This window comes from Schistocerca gregaria, chromosome 1 (assembly GCF_023897955.1).
Source record: "Schistocerca gregaria isolate iqSchGreg1 chromosome 1, iqSchGreg1.2, whole genome shotgun sequence".
NCBI lineage: Eukaryota > Metazoa > Arthropoda > Insecta > Orthoptera > Acrididae > Schistocerca > Schistocerca gregaria.
The window spans coordinates 1121329261-1121347137 of NC_064920.1; the positions used below are offsets into that span (position 1 = coordinate 1121329261).

A 17877-nucleotide genomic window follows, 5' to 3' on the forward strand; every position below is an offset into this window, starting at 1 on the left:
CACGTCCAGCACGAACGCTGGTCCAACTGAGGCGCCAGGTGGAAATGGCATGGCAAGCCGTTCCACAGGACTACATCCAGCATCTCTACGATCTTCTCCATGGGAGAACAGCAGCCTGCATTGCTGCGACACTGTACTAGTGCCGACATTGTGCATGCTCTGTTGCCTGTGTCTATGTGCCTGTGGTTCTGTCAGTGTGATCATGTGATGTATCTGACCCCAGGAATGTGTCAATAAAGTTTCCCCTTCCTGGGACAATGAATTCACGGTGTTCTTATTTCAATTTCCAGGAGTGTATAACGCGTCCACGTTCTAACGCTGTATTGAAACTTATGATACTTGTGCCATCAACGTTGCCGCAGGACGTAATCCTTACAACTTTTTACAACGTACTTACTACTCCACCACAAGTAAAGGAGAATCAAATGGAGCACATCTAGAATGGTAGCAGCTACTCTATAACGGTCGTTTCCATATCTTTACTACGGTGGACATGCTTTTAAATTCTCCTTAGTAACAAACAGGTTATCAAGCACAGATCCTTGGAAAAACTCAGAACTGCTGCACCACATCACAAGACTTGGAAAACAACACGTTGCACACACTTGAAGAATAACGCTAAAAGTTCGCAGTCGTTACCAGCATTTTAATACGATAAAATACACCAAGAACCTACGGAATGAACGTAACCATCTTAGCTACTTATGTTAGTCAACCACTGTAGCAGGATCCTACAGCTTCTTGTCGTCAGCGTGGATTATCCGCGTTGTCTTCTTAAGTCAGAAATAAACGTTACAACGATGCTATTCTGCACTTAATGGAGCCTGGCCGGCAACTTTGAAGAAAGGCAACGAGAACGATCAGCCGAGCCTCATCACAAATCTTGGCTATTAATTACTCTCTCCAATATCCTGAATGTATCCAACTAACAACCAAAACGATAAACATAGAATTAAACCACCACAGACATATTTCGACAATTCCCCAGGTTAGCCGAGAGCGCTAAGGCACTGGACTCAGGCAGGAGCGCCAGCTCCAGATCGAATCCGCCCGGCGGCTCACCGACGTCGGCCGGTGTGCCGGCTAGCCTGGATGTGGTTTTTAGGTAGTTTTCCATATCATCCTAGGTGAATACCTGGCTGGTCCTCATGTTCCGCCGCAGTTACACGACTCGCAGACATCTGAACACATTCGCACTATTCCATGGTTTACCCTAGACGCAGATAGCTGGGGTACACAAATTCCGTCCCGGGGTATGCGGGGTGGCGGCAGGAATGACATCTGGCCACTCCTTAACATTAACCTTGTCAACTCCCTTCTAATCATGCCGGCCGTGCGCAACCACGGGACAAGGCACCAGCACAAGAAGAAGTGTCTCAACACTTTTGCAGAGCTTCACACCAACGGACACACTTACTATGGGCAGCCACGACCCTCGCCAAAACAACTGTGTCTCGTCGCTGCTGCTGTAAACAACGGCAGTCAATAACTGAGCCCCCGGCCTGGCTTGCACTACTCCACGCTGTCACGTTTGACGCTGCTAGCGCCACCGCACCTACACTCGCACACCTAGGACACCTAACACTCGGTAGAATACAGAGGAACAGTGGCAGAACCGCAACGGTGCGAAGTGCAAATTGGCGTAGGATGAATCCCACCATAACAATACTTGTGCATTGAACTTGAAACTGGCAATCGTCCTGGATTCAATAAGTCTCCAAAAATCCACACGTTTGTACATGTGCAATGTGCATCAGACAGGCGGTCGTCCTGGATTCCACAAGTGTGAAATGGAATTTAACTACTCTGCGGGTGCCGCAAATTACGTAATTCCGTCGCGCTGTACGATGGAAAAGTGCTGGCCCTTCATGAAGACGATGTCGTCGGAAAGTTGTCGCAACGCGAACATGTTGCAGGTGCAACCCCGATGCTACTCCAAGACGATCCATTCGCTCCAGCTACCGTCCACCGATTCGATTCGTATACCTTCTCGACCAAATTGCAGGAGGATGCGGTCATATCCGCGAAGAAACCCGAAGTCGATGCTGACGCCACTTCGTCCTAAGGCCCAGTGCCTTCTCTCGTGGTGCTCACTTAAGCCCTCCTAATACCTTACCCCCAAAACAGTGCTAACTGCCAAATGAAAAATCAAGAAGCACTGCTGGACAAACCCGCGGATTCTATGTGATTATAGTGTCTCACTGAAATAGCATGTCTCCTTCAGACAACAATCACAAAAGGAACATCTGCCACACAACAGTACTAATAATAATAATAATAATAATAATAATAATAATACTGACTTCAGAGCTGCACTATTGACATCACACATTACTACGTGAATCGCGAATTCCCCTGTCTTTGCTATGTGCCTCGTGCCTCAGCGCTCGAGAAATGTAGCGACAGCCACTACGTGGCTAGCCTTTGTTTCGTGTAGCCCATGCTTTCTACAACCGATGGATAGCTATGCTCGAAAGAGGTCTGGAAAACGTGAACATGCATTTGGCGAGCACTGTCCACCGACTGAAGGGACATTAAACTCTACAGTCGTAAAGTTGGACAACAACCTTCTACAACATAGGACTGGCGTTCCGAGCTCCGTTCTAACAATTCATTAGCTGGTGCCCGCTTCTTAACCCCGGTCCCATTTCACTCTCGTGTTATCTGCTCGCCACTTCAAATCCAATATGCTGTTTATTCACATGTGCGCCAGAAACTTTCACAACAAAGCCCATCACCATGTTTATACAGTAAAGAAATGACAATTACGTAGAACACCGTACTCACAGTCAACATGAGTCCATCTCATCAATGCATGTTCCCATACCGGTTTGCCCTGTTGTCAGTCACTGGCTTACAAAATCACTCTTCAACTGTAATGAAAACGACACGCAGAATCGGCAACCGCCTTTCTCCACTACGCTTTTGCTCTGATTTCATGGACCTGCAAAGAAACTCGCTGTTTCCTCTATCAACCCTATCTTGTAAGGATCTCAGATTGATAATCAATACTGAAATACCGGTCAAATGCACGTTCTGTAGGCTACCACTATTGTCTTTCTGAAGCAATTACAAGTACTTTCCTAGATCTCCTACAACTCTGGCTTTGTTCTTTGCACGCACGGACGTTTTATTTCTTGAGCGTATGTGCTCTTAAAGTGCGTTTGGAAATTCTACACAATATGTCTGACACAAATACTAATTCTATACATATTCTATCTGGTGAACTTTGAGTACTTATTCATTGTTCTGAAAATCCTGAAACAAAATATTTTATTTTCATGCTGTATTTCATACGCCGCTTATAGACTGCCGAATGCTAACCGAAAGTTGACCGATAATCTGGGCGCATTCATTATACGGGCACAGAATAGCAGAATGTCAGATTTCCGAAATCAGTAATTCAGTTTGGATTCGTGAGTGAACTACCTGCGTCCATGGTACTTGGACACAATGAAAGAAACGTATTACAAGCTGCAAGACAGTCTCGAATAAGAACAGTGATCCACGAACTTAACAATTTTTTCTACTCCAGTCTGTAATTCCAAAACTTTTTTACTCACTCTATCGAAATTGGCCACTGCTGGCCATCTTTAGAGCGGTTTAAAACATACCCTTATGCAATAAATCACTCTGCTTTCATTATATTAAGATATGTTTTCATCTGCTTTGACGGTAGTCCCAACTGTCCGAAATCAGTCGTCACATACCAAAAATAGTTTGCGATCAGACATTCGAATAAAATGAACAGATTCAAAAGAAATGCAACTTTCCACCAAATTCCTAGTGTGGGAGTATACAAACGTCGAGCACCTGAAAACTTTGATTGGAGGACTGGCGGTGTTGAGACACTTAAGTATGCACAATTTCACAGCTTGACTAAGTTTATTTGTCTTTTCGTCTTCATCCACTCCGCCAACAGAACTTACTCCAAAATTCAATTAACACGAAATTAAATAAACTGCTTCAACTCCCAGGAGCAGCAAAGAACAAAGTTTCGCTGCATTGTGAGCGCAGGTCGTAGGCGGGTCTCTCTGGCTGGGAGACAAACTAGACGTGCAGTCCACCATAAGTTTTTTTTATATCTTGGAAAAAAATTACTGTACGTTGTCGAACATAATCGACCAAGGGTCTTGCTACACATATGATTTCAGGAGGAGTACAAAGGGCTTTAATTGGTGGTGTAATAGATCAACAGAATAAACATTCCATGTGGTATGATTCCAATTTTTATGGGCTACATAGATACAAATTGTTACAGATATGTTTTCACTTCGCACGTTTGTCCCCAGTCATTGTAGGTTTATTTATCAAGAGTCATTTTTGTTTGGAATTTCATGTCGTGAAGTTGTGTCTGAGTTGAATTTCTGCACTATTTGCTTTTGATTTGTTGCACAATCCGTGCTGCCGTTGTTATCAACGCCGATGTGGTACAAACGTACGGATTTTCAATGGAAACGCTACTGCTACTTATACAGAATACGGTAGCCTATTTCTAACAGCAGAGTACCAGCTTCAAGAGTGTTTGCTGTGCTTTCCACCAAACTGCAAGAGACTGTTGCAGTGCCGAACAGTATATCTCATCTGAACGAGCAAATGAGTAGATTATGGACGGAGTAGTTGCTAGAACGTAATCTTCCAACAACGTCTACACGTATCAGTGTTCCACCTTCGAGAGTATGGCGGATAACAGGCATTCACAGCCTCTGTCCTAATATTTGCAGCGGAAGCACCATATTCGAGAAGGATTTGAAGCTAAATGACTGGAATTATGTGGTTGACTAATTGAAAATGACCAAGGAATCCCGTTATTCCTGAGGCTTTTTTTATTCGTGACGGTATCAGTAACAGTCCTAATTCACATGGGTGGTCAGAAGACAGCCCACATCCCTTTATGGCGACACACTTCCATGAAGGATTCTCTGCAAACGCGTCGTGCTGTGCGACAGATAATAATATGATTAGGCGTGTTGTGTTAGCGCATTGTCTTACAAGGCCCCGATATCCATTCTTGAGAAGGAGCTTTCAGCATTTGCTGGTTGTATGTGTCGTTATATGTAAATGCGTGACCCTGTGCGGCAACTGCTGGTACTTTTCTTTTTACTTCTTTTAGGTCTGCACGATTGCATGCACAGGTCTGTTACTTCTTGACTTCCGGTGAGGTCAATGAAGTCTGTCCAGCTGGACATATTAACACCTCATTTCGTTACTAACGAATTTTATATTTTATAGTATACTACTACGTTATCAACCAGGGTACCGTCTTCCGCTCAGTTCCATTACTGCTTGAAATACTAGGTCTCATTTTGAACTGTTTTCAGCAATTTGGTTTGTTCGTTTTGCATACGTGTTCAACCTAATTTTGTTTTGTCGTTACGTAAAAGACTCTTCTTGCTGAACTTGCTTCCATGCACTTGTTAATGATTGGTCATTACTCATACAACTGGTTGGTTCAACTTGCGTCTTGTAAGAATTTGACAAGTTTTTCTGGAACCTTATATTCATTTCCAAATCAATATTATGTAGGATATTTGTTCCATACTTAGCATGTTACCATTTCACTATGAACAATAGTTCCTTATCTTTGCAATGTTGTCTCCATCAGCTACTTTAATATTATTTATTATCTAGTACAATGGAAAAAGGAAAAAAATGTAGCCAGTTTATTTGTTGTGTTTCTGGAGGTGCACAGCTTGGGTCAGTCTTGTTCTTACTGTTAAAATGTATTTTTCTTATTCACGTTGCTTTCGATTCATATGGCTCCAAGCACTATGGGACTTAACATCTGGGGTCATTAGTCCCCTAGACTTAGAACTCCATAAACCTAACCAACCTAAGGACATCACACACACCCATGCCCGACGCAGAATTCGAACCTGCGACCGTAGCAGCAGCGCGGTTCCGGACTGAAGCGCCTAGAAACGCTCGGTCACAGCGGCCGGCCGTTGCTTTTGACACGAACGCATTTCAGAGCCCAGTGATTATTACTGGTATATCCAGTTCATATTCAGCCTACATTTTGTATATGCATGGTAGACTGCTTTAATAAAATTTAAAAAAAAAATTGTCGTGCAACACTAAAAGTGGCCGTGATGTTGGTTCATTTTTATATGTGACAGTTTCGCATAAAATATATCATCTTTAACCAGTATAATAGCATATACCTTCGTATTTTGCACCTTCTTCAAGGTCATTTTTCTGTTGGTTTTTTTTTTTGTATTTTGTTTTTATAAAGATTTTAAAATGGTTACTACAACCGAAACTAGCTAGCGTGTTATTGCAATTGTTTTTTATAACTGCAGTCTAGGCATCAACATTTTTTAAATTTAAATTTGAGTAAGTTATTACAAGAGTTCCTTTGGCTACGTGGACTTGTATGTTTACGTATTGAGATGGACCGCTGACCCGTCACCAAAATAGACATCTCAGTATCATTCCCGCTGCATGATGTCGTGAGGCGCGAAGCGCTGTGATGTATCTGCTTCATAGCATTGTTGCCCCCCCCACACACACACTGCAGAAACGATAGAGGTCAGCTCCAGCAGTGTATCCAGTGTTCCCGTGCAATACGCATGTTCACGTGGGGTTTCAGTCTTCCCGAGAAAGATACACTGACTTCTGTTTTGTAGTAAGCGTAGTGCAGGGCTAAGGGCTTCAATCGGTGGCTGTGGGCGAGGGCACAAAGACCTTCGAACGCAAACTAAGATTGTCGTGTGAAACGTAATCAAGCTTACTTAGTGATCTCACGAATAGCGAAGAAGCCAGTAATGTTATAAATTTAGCGCTAATTCATAAACCAACAGAAAAACTCTGTGGTATTTCCGAATCGACTGTATTCTGTATTAACAGTGCAGTGACTTCGACAGAATCTACAGATGTGAGTAAAGGTTTTGATACGCCAAGAAATCGATATAAACGGTGGTATCTGCAAAATGTGTGTTCAGGCGTAAAGGGAAACACTCTCACTATTACTAGCTAAGTTCAAGTTGCTGACAATCGAGATAATTCATAGGACTTAAAGTGTGTTCATATTTATTCAACCGTTGCCCAGATTTATGTTAAGACAATGGTGAAGCAGACATGTCTAAATAGCTAATGTTTCAGATACTTGATGGTTAAGAGGTGAGTCCTACAAAGAAAAAACGTAGACAACTGATCTTTCGGGTTACGAATTGCGCCGACCACGTCAAGACGACCGCAGACGAGTTCCACACGGTGTTGTCACGCCAATTGCAACGTGCGTTGACGTAGCTGGAATGTGCGGAATGAACTTTGAACTCAATAATTTGCCACGGCTTCATGTCTTCTGTGAAGTTAAATCCTAACAGCTGCATCACTGTAAGTGATAAAAATTTGACACACGTTACACAGAATTTTCAGCCTGTAGATATCGGCTCTGCATTTTGCAGCAGAAATTTGCAGTATACTGGGAATTTAACTGAAATCTGATTTTTGACCATGGAAGGCAATCAACATGGTTCCTGCTTACACTGGATCCCAATTAATCAGGAGAGTGAGGAAGGTGGACAGATAATTAATCTGTAGTAAAATATATTAAAGTTCAACAGATACATATACTGTAGTGGAACTACTTATAGCAGACAGTTGGTATGTCCACCGATGGCGACACAAAAAGTATCCAGTTAGTTCAAAAATGGTTAAAATGGCTCTGAGCACTATGGGAGGTAATATCTGAGGTCATCAGTCCCCTAGAACGTAGAACTACTTAAACCTAACTAACCTAAGACATCACACATATCCATGCCCGAGGCAGGATTCGAACCTGCGACAGTAGCGGTCGCGTGGTTCCAGACTGAAGCGCCTAGAACCGCTCGGTCACACTGGCCGGCTATCCAAATAGTAATGATTGAAGAAGTTATGTATGAAAGAGTAATAGCGCGTCTGCTCCGATGTAAATTTTTAAAAAAAAGTCTTTACAGAATGTACGTATAGCTACCTCGACAGCGCTACGACTTCATGAGAATAATGGTGATGACGGCCTTAGAACTGTGGAAGCGATGGTCAATTTGACAACAATTTTATGCAGCCGAGGTATCTACACTTACATTCTCCAATTAAGATAGTGTACGGTTGCTGGACTGCAGCCTCTAACAATGTTTTCTTTAAAAAAAGAAAAACATAAATTAAGTCTTTTCTTGAAATAGAAAAATAATACTAGGTAATACTTCTCGAAGCTCAAGGCAGGCTAGATTGTCAGTATGACCATTAAATACACACCTTATGTAAGTCAAAGTCCCGTGAGATGATCACTGTTAAAATACGAACAGAATAAACAAACTTGAAGTCCCTTAGGGAGCAAAATTGTCTATATATGTATAGCTGTTTGAAAGTTAAAGATAGATCAATTTACAAGTCCACAGTTCTGCCACATTGACAGTCCCCATCTTCTTTAGCAAGGAGGCTAGCTGGTAGCTTCCGCGGTTGTGAAGTCAGACATGATTGACAGTGACTTTGTGGAGGCAGCTCTCGAGTTAACATGCTCAGCCTCAGAAAACCGGGCTAATGTCAGCTGCTCGAAAGGGCAGTTTGCAAAGACTGTCTGCTCGTACTTTGACGACATCTTATGTCCACAGAATGTTAACATCCTGCATTGACTCCGACCTCTGAGGCGCGGCCGTCTTCGTATCTAGACGCGTGTGAATTTTATCTCAATTTAACTACTGCCGCCATTTTCAACAGATAATTAAATAATCTCAAAATGATCGCATCCGAAATGTTATTCAGGAATACGTTTCACCAGTAAGTCGGAAATCTGCCCATTACAGTGTCTTTTCTCTCTGAATTTTTAATGGCAGGTTAATTTCCATTTAATGGTTGGGAAACCCCAAAATAAAGTTGATACCCAGATAAAAAATTCACCAGATACGCAGCCATTAAGAATGTTTCTGATATTATACGAATGCATTGCTTATTAATAATTGTGTGTTTGTTCATTTGCCAGTGGGCTCTCTCTAAGGCGTCGTGACGGCTGATGACACTGTCTCTAAGTCTTTTAACGATCCTAGAGAGGTTACTTACGAATCACTTCTTATTATGTTCCAGGCGCCATCTTCACGGAAGACCAGAAAGACAGCAGTACTGAGCTGGCCTTCAAGTACGCCGTGTACCGCATCAACAAGGACAAGGAGCTGCTGCCCAACACGACACTCGTGTACGACATCCAGTACGTGCCGAGGGACGACAGCTTCAGGACCTCCAAGAAAGGTGAGTCGCTTCACAAAATATCCCACGCCGAGGACTGGGTGTGACGCATCCATGAGGACCCACTGACAGACATTTTTAAGCGACTGAGCTTTGTCTAATACATACTCTCCACCAGGGTTTCGCTAAAAATGTTCGAGTAACATACTCTCAGGGTACGAGTCTATGATATGTTGAGTGAAATACTAAAAGTGTGTACTTATCTCGTAGGCTTCGACGATTTGACTCCACCAATTCAGTATTAATTGGCTCTTAGCACTATGGGACTTAACATCTCAGGTTATTACTCCCCTAGACTTAGAAATACTTAAATCTATCTAACGTAAGGGCATCACACACATCCATACCCAAGGCAGGATTCGAACCTGCGACCGTAGCAGCAGCGCGGTTCTGGACTGAAGCGCCTAGAACCGCTCGGCCACAGCTGCCAGCTCAGTATTAATTATTAACTGCATAAATTCCGGGAGTCAGTGTGAAAAGCCGCTCATATTCAATAATTCACACCAACACATACTTTGCATGTTGTATTGATGCTTATACTGTTCGATAACATGCGGACAATGCACAGCTCAAACAAAACCGACTTTACAAATCATGTACTCGAACTAATTGAAAACAGTATTCACTTTAATGACAAACTACTGCCACTCTACTGCTACTCCCGAGTTTTTAGGCTCACTGCTTGTACAGATTTTGACAAGTTCTTTGAAAGTATTGTTCAACAAAAATTAAGTCACATCTAAAACCGGTTGTTTCATAAGGAATTACATTTACAGTTTTTAAGACAATAAATTACTGATTATAATAAATGTGATTTCTTTTCAAATTATTTATCGATATCCTGCTTGAGAGCTGTCACTAACATTACTTGGTACAAAATAATTCATAACTCGTTAATTACAGCATGAATATTTATGCTAACCTATTTTGGAGTACTTTACATAATGCAAAATAGATTTTGAGGTTCAATTTTTACATAATGATCTCGTTTTGACCAAATAATCGAAATAATAATTTGTTTATGCCAGAAAGTTGTAGAACTCATGATTACAGAAATAATTACCATGAACATGATTTGCGTTGTTATAGAAATATGATCTCTTGAGAGTTAACGTAACTTCCAGTGTATCAGTTAGCCAGAATTCTACTCAAAATATTAATTTTCACGGCTAATCGAATTTTGACAATTAATTTCCACTTTAATGACTGAACCGATTTTAACACTAATACTTCTACGTGAGTATTGCCTTGGAACTACACAAATGATATGATTAATTTAAAAAAATCGTGTGATTGACGTTTACAATAAAATACTTTTCCACTTATTAAATATTCCTGTTAATTCAATTTACATGAGCAACATTGAAATAAGTGTGTGTGCTACATTTTAAATATCTCGTGGACAATCCTGCTTGGTACAATACAGAGTACCGAAATTTGTAATTTATCATCTGCTATGGTGTGTAATGTATATCGAATAATACATAAAAAATGTATTGAATACTTCAGACAAGGGTCTCCTCAGAATGCCGTATCACACTACCTATGAGAATGTACGGGTAGGAGGCAAGAGTTTAATTACGAAACATTTTCAGTGGTAGCTGCAACTCCTTAAAGGTGTTTATCGAAGATTACGATTCAGATCGACAGAAGATATGAAAATCTTTATTCGTGCTTCCACGTACGATTTTGACTAAACGTTATGAGGCACAAGAAGGTTACTAATTACAATAAATGTGCGGAAGTACTGGGTGAGACTCGTATGGGCCATTCATTTCGCGAACAGTTTAAGATATTTTTAAGATATCGAAATAAGTCTTCCAGTAAATTATACTTCGAAGAGAGTTATGTAATTTTATAAGCCTCTTAACTCCCATATGAATCGAGATTCTGAAGCACACATGGGTTTTTAATGGAGTTAAGTACTTTGTTTTACAACATTCTAAAGCTCTTCAAAAGACGATTACAGTGATTGTTGGCATTCGGGCTATTAGCGAGAGAATGCAAGAAACGTGAAGTTTAAAACATTTTCAAGGGCCTCAGTCGTATTTCTACTCATTCACCGATTGAGCACAAAAATTTCAGCTATAGACCACAGACTGTGATCACTGTATTTCTCGGAGTGATCAGTAGAAATATAGTGTTCACCTACAGCCGTCTTGCAGGCTAGGAGGCACCTGGTATGACACTGGTGTTCCACCTTGCACTCCTGAACAAAGGGTGTCGTTTGCTCTGTAGTGCGTTTGACACACTTGCACGGAATACTATAAAAAAATACCTTGCGTTGGACGATGCCTACCAGCGGGTAAACTTGTTTCTGTGGTTAGAGACATGACCGAAACCAGTGAAACTGGTCGTGGGAGACTTAAGAACTGGACAGAGGCACCGCGTACAATCAAATCCACCTGCGTTCATTGAAGGCCAAAAGATATCCAGAAAAGTGGGCTTTCAATTGCAACTCAACTGGCGTAGGGAAAGACATCAATTTGTAAGGATCATTCCCAGACTGAAACTCTACGACTCCTACCGCCAACTCCTGTATGCTCCTCAAACCGTACTACAACTATATTGCGACTATGAGGACATTCAGAAGGGCATCCACATCTACTTTGGCTGCCCTCGATAGAAAAAGAGAGTCAGACTGACTACGTACGAAGCTGGTCCGCATGAATCACGTTAACACTCTTGATCACAGTGAACATAGGGATTTACGAATTGCTTCTGGAACTAGTATTCAATGTACTGAAATATGTTTTAAGTTTCTGAGATTGTTTTGCAACGATAGACTGATTAATTCAAAGGATAGACTCCACTGTAAGTAAAATTTTGTGTTTGTGGAGATCCACAGCCTCCAGCTGTTTAATAAACGTGAACATGGTTGCACAATTATATAGAAATCGCATTAGAACCTGCTACGGACCATGTTTACGTTTATTAAACTATTGTAGGTGTGGACATGCTGTACTGGTGTATTCAGAGGCCAATAATATGTACATGCCTAACGCCAATTGCCTTTGATAGATTACTGACACGCCTAGACTTTTTACCGAGAACGAAAAAAGATTACTTCAGCTTTATGTTTTATTAATACTCTGGACATATCCGTGGCCACATTTCAGATATGTGGAGATATGTCGTTGTTTTCAAGGCAATTTATAAATATGTATCGTTCTCTATATCTGCTGAGAAAAATTGGTATTGGTCACAAGGACAATATGTACGTGTTCCGCTTTAAGTTATCACCAGGTGATATGATCTAGACATGGTGAATCAAAGGGTTCATTGCTTGAGCTGGACAGGTCTGCATAAGTGGACTTTCGAAACACCGTATGTTAGGCAGTGGCCTCCCTCTTCCGTCTCACCAACACATCTCAAAATGGTAAACAATTTCTTTCTACGTCACCATAGCAAATTTTATGTTTGCTTGTATAGTTTTCATGTGTGAAATAACTCTCCGTTGAAAGCCCATACCATGAGGCACGTTAAGTGTCGATGGAAAACATGATTGTTTACACCCCTGTTAACCAGTTTATTACAGAGTTTCAATCACACAGCTCATCATTACTGAAAGTGGTTGAGTAATAAATTGATTAATACAGATTTGTGCATCCATAGTTTTTCGACAAATTTTACAGATTGTAAGTCATTGCCTCCTCAAAGTGATATAAAAGTATCATCAGTGTACTGTCAAAGCACAATTAGACCTTAAAGCTGACAAGTCTAGAGCCCGCTCCTCAAAATCTTCCATAAAAAGGATGGCCACCAGGATAGACCAACGCCACCCCATGGCATCGTAATTGTTAGTTCTTACTGAATGGTACGGGCACATTTCCCAAGTAAGTGTACAGGAGGCACCTGATGAGCTGATGTTCCAAATGCACCATACTTTGCTTTCACCATCAACATCGTTCACATTATTGGCATCCCGGCATTGTGGCCTGGGTTGCACGGTTTTATTATACTTGTTCGGCGATGCGGAACTACCGCATATCTTATGCCAATGCCACATTCGCTTAATCATGTTAGGGAGATGTAAGACATATTCTACTTTATTTGTTACATTATACATTGAAGGAAAAGAATTGCAACACCAAAAAATATTTAATCTAGAGTAATGGAATTTTGGGAATACATTGGTCTAGCTAAAATATTTTAATGATTATACATATAAAGATGGTATCTGTTTCCAGAATGCGATTTTCACTCTGTAGCGGGGTGTGCGATGATATGAAACTTCCTGGCAGAATAAAACTATGTGCCGGACCGAGACTCGAAATCGGCACTTTTGCCTGCTGTGAGGACTGTGTGTGAGTCGTGCTTCGGTAGCTCAGTTGGTAGAGCACTTGCCCGCGAAAGGCAAAGACCCCGAGTTCGAGTCTCGGTCCGGCACACTCTTTTAATCTGCCAGGAAGTGAAAAGCTCATTGTCCTTACATCATGTTGGGTTACAACAGCGATATGTGGGCGGGCATTATCTTAGCCGGCCGATGTGTCCGAGCGGCTGTAGGTGCTTCAGTCTGGAGCCGTGCGACCGCTATGGTCGCAGGTTGGAATCCTGCCTTGGGCATGGATGTGTGTCATGTCCTTAGGTTAGTTATGTTTAAGTGGTTCTAAGTTCTAGGGGACTGATGATCTAAGACGTTAAGTCCCATAGTGCTCAGAGCCGTTATCTTATTGGAAAACAACCCCAGGAATGCTGTTTATGAAGAGCAGCACAACAATTCGATGCACCACATTGACGTATAATTTTGCGATGAGCGTGCGTGTGAAACAACGAGAGAGCTCCTGTTGTCACACGAAATCGCAGCTCAGACTACAGCTACAGGTGTACTTCCATTGTTTCTACACTGCAGAGAGGTTGTGTGCATGTCCTCAGCCAGCCTCGGCCTAACAAACAAACGGCCTTCACTGGCACCGGAGCAGAGCCAGCTGTCCTTCTTCGTGTTACTGTGGTGCTAACTCCTGTTCAAATTGCTGCTGCAGATGCAACGAAATACGATGCTCCTCCGTTTCGGTAGAGCCACCTGGGCGTGTTCTTGTGACCGCACCTACCCGTCAGCACCACCGCCAGCATGTACGGTGGCTACATTCCTGCCACGTCTTTCTGCATTACCACAGAAGGAACATCCATCTTCTCGTCGTCCTATTACACGAACTCGTTCCAACCCAGTGACGTGTTGATAATGGCGTCTTTGTCGCCTTAAAGACATTCTTGGCCAACATCAACTCACCACGTCCAATCTCAAAGCTGACTAAAGCTCACGACGGTTGCAGCGTGTACTTAAAGCAAAAACCTGATTTTCGTCTTCATTGTGGCGCTCCTAGCACCACTCTTATACGATTGGCGCGAAATTTGAAAAGAAATTATTTTTCAGATCTATAAATAATGTCGGTTATGTGTCACAACTCTTTATTGGTGTTGCGATTTTTCTTTCCCGTCGTTGTGTTTTTAAGTTCATTATTTACTGTTTTCCTCACAGGCCTGATGGACCGGAATTGGTAATATGATGATAATTTGTTTATATTGTTATTGACTGGAATCAAAAAAATTGCTATCTAGTTGTCGACCGCATAAATTTCATCTTCACTGTAAAATTGTCAGTGGTACGATACACTACAGTCTGTGCGACACGGGCCTAAAAAATCCGGACAGCATCTCAAGGCACGATCCCGTACGCTGTGGCAGAACGAATATCCGCTCCTTGCCGGGACAACATCTCTCTTGACTGTTACATATTAATGTTAGGCGAGAGCCGAGAGGAATCTACTTAATTTCCATTTTATTCGCTCGGCGGTGCGGAATGAAAGACACGGCAGGCGTCCGGTAGGGCAGGGCAGGGAATTAGGCCCTGCGGACAGGCGGTCCGCCCCCGCCAGGGCGCAGTCCTCGCGATCAGCGCCTCCGGATTAACGCCCTATCCCCTCCTACCCTCCCTCTCAGCACCCTCCCGACCCTCCCCCCAGCCCTCCTCCCACCCCTACTTGTCCGACAGCGACGAGGACCGGCCTCGCCTCCAACAGTCCCTGGGGCACTCGTGGCCCGAAAACTTTGCTCGGCTCCCAGCTTTTACCCCATCTCGCTCCTGGCCTCGTGTACCGAATTAATTTTTTTCCTCCTCCTCTTTGCGCCAGGGAGTGTCACGTTTGGGTATTACCTGCTCCAAATTAAAAGCACGGACCTGGAGAGAATCAGGTGGAGGTGAATTGTCGGCTTGTTGCTTCAGCATATTACGTGGAATATCGTCGCTCCTTTTCAGTTACAGCACATGAAGAACGCTGAAAAAATTAAATTCAGCGAACAAGAACGTTCAGTTGAATAAATACTGCACGAAGAAAAACACTGGTTATTCAGGTGGTGTCCTCCTTACGTCTTCTGTGCTCATTTTTAAGATGCTCTGTAGAATCAACCCTAACTCAAGTGTTCATTCTGGATACATGCGGCGTCCCATTTACTTTCAGGATATTAGATAATTTTTTTCACAACAAACAAATTAAAAACCGAATCAAGCAAATGTGGAACGAGTCATTTTAGAGGATACGTATTATGATAATTGTTAACATTAATGGACATTAATGACACATTAATTCTACTAATGCAGCTACACCTTTTTCTATTTTGTAAGCAGGCTATTTAGGTTTTTATATTGGTAACGCCACGTAGCGCTCTGTATGAAAATCACTGGCTGTGTTGTGTGCAGTCTGTGGCTGGGAGGCATTGTTGTAATATTCGCTATTGTAGTGTTGGGCTGTTGGCTGTTAACAGCGCGTAGCGTTGCGCAGATAGAGGTGAGCCGCCAGCAGTTGTGGATGTCGGGAGAGAAATGGCGGAGTTTTGAGAGCGGATTATCTGGACGTGTATCCATCAGAGACAGTAAATTTGTAATACTGGATGTCATGAACTGCTATAGATATTATGACTTTTGAACACTATTAAGGTAAATACATTGTTTGTTCTCTAACAAAATCTTTCATTTGCTAACTATGCCTATCAGTAGTTAGTGCCTTCAGTAGTTTGAATCTTTTATTTAGCTGGCAGTATTGGCGCTCGCTGTATTGCAGTAGTTCGAGTAAAGAATATTTTTGTGCTGTAAGTGATTTGTGAAAGGTATAGGTTAATGTTAGTCAGGGCCATTCTTTCGTAGGGATTATTGAAAGTCAGATTGCGTTGCGCTAAAAATATTGTGTGTCAGTTTATTGTTGACCAGAATAGGTAAAGAGAGAAATGTCTGAGTACGTTCAGTTTTGCTCAGCTGTCTGAAAAGCAAATAATGTAAGAGGTTTATCAGCACAGTAATTCATTAAGTTTTCTAAGAGGACGTTTCAATTTCCCTGGCTAATAGTTTCTAAGCAGAAATTCATCAGTGGAATAAAAGGAGTTGTCCAGGAGAAATTATTTCAAATTAAACATAAAGCTTGCTTCGATATGTGTCAGACACTTCGTGTTATTGGGCCAAAGATCAAGAATTTTGGTTGCAGCATACTAAACTCCTTTGTGAGCAACTGACAGCTTTAATAACGGGTAATAATGATCATTTTTCTCTCTAGTGTTGTAGGTATCTACATCACTGTTCTTCTCAAATTGTGATGAGTTATGTTTAGTTAATTTCATTAGCAAATTTACGTATTGTGACAGCGCAGATAAAAGGCCTAGCTCCTTAAAGAGGTACCTACATGCCGTGGGTGAACACCGCCTTTTGTTCTTACTACTCGCTTTTGTGCAATCAACACTTTCTTTCTAACTGCTGAATTACCACAGACAATAATTTCATATGACTTTATTGAGTGGAAGTAACCCAAACATGTCAGGAGGGTGATACATCTCTTCCCAAGGCGAGCAACTGCACGAAGAGCTGTTTGAGAAGCTCAGTAATATGCTTCTTGAAGCTCAATTTTTCATCAGTATGTACACCCAAAAATTTGGAGCATTCTACACTGTTTATTGACTGCTGCTGTTTTCCTACATCAGTTGTTGGTAGGGCTCTATTTATTGCACAGAACAAAGTAGTGTGCTTTTTCATCTTTCCAAAATTTAGGAAGAGTCCACCTTCAGAGAACGACTTAATAATTTTTTGGAATTTATCGTTTACCAACGTTTCTGTTGGTTTATCTCTAATAGGACTTATTGTAACAGTAGTATTGTCTCCCAAAAGTACCAGTTTTTCTTGTTGAATGTTGAGTGACAGTTTAGTAAGTTCTGTAAGCAATAGGAAAGGACCCAGAACTGAAACCTGTGGTACCTCCTTCTGATTTTGTTTTCCCTATCACTAAAACTTTCTAACATTGTCTGAATTATTCAGCACCACAATTTGCATGCTGATGTAGATGGCTATATCTTGACAGGATCACACTTTCCAGACAGATGTCCCCTAATAGAGCTTTTAAGCCTCCAGAAACGGAATATTTGTACCCACCGCAAAGAAATCGTCGTAGAATTTGCACAAATATTATCGCTAGTACTACTGTTCTCGCTTCAGTGGCACTAAAGATGCACATCGACATACAACAGCTTCAACAGGAGACTGGCATTCCTAATTCCAGTGCACAGGTCATTCCAAGAGGCCACCAGTTACATACTTATAATGTACACGAGCGCCAGAACATGAATAGGAATGATTCCCACGCAGGTCGGCCAATGGACACAGCAGCAAATCCTTGC

The 17877-nt window shown here is 41.9% G+C and overlaps 1 protein-coding gene across 1 annotated transcript in view; it reads left to right on the top strand.

Moving 5' to 3' along the window:
- LOC126292321 (glutamate receptor ionotropic, kainate 2-like) overlaps positions 1-17877 on the top strand; it is a 1291187-nt gene that overhangs the window by 37582 nt on the left and 1235728 nt on the right. The window contains exon 3 of the mRNA XM_049986255.1: positions 9064-9225. Coding sequence (XP_049842212.1) covers positions 9064-9225 — 162 coding nt within the window. The remainder of the gene's footprint in view (positions 1-9063; positions 9226-17877) is intronic.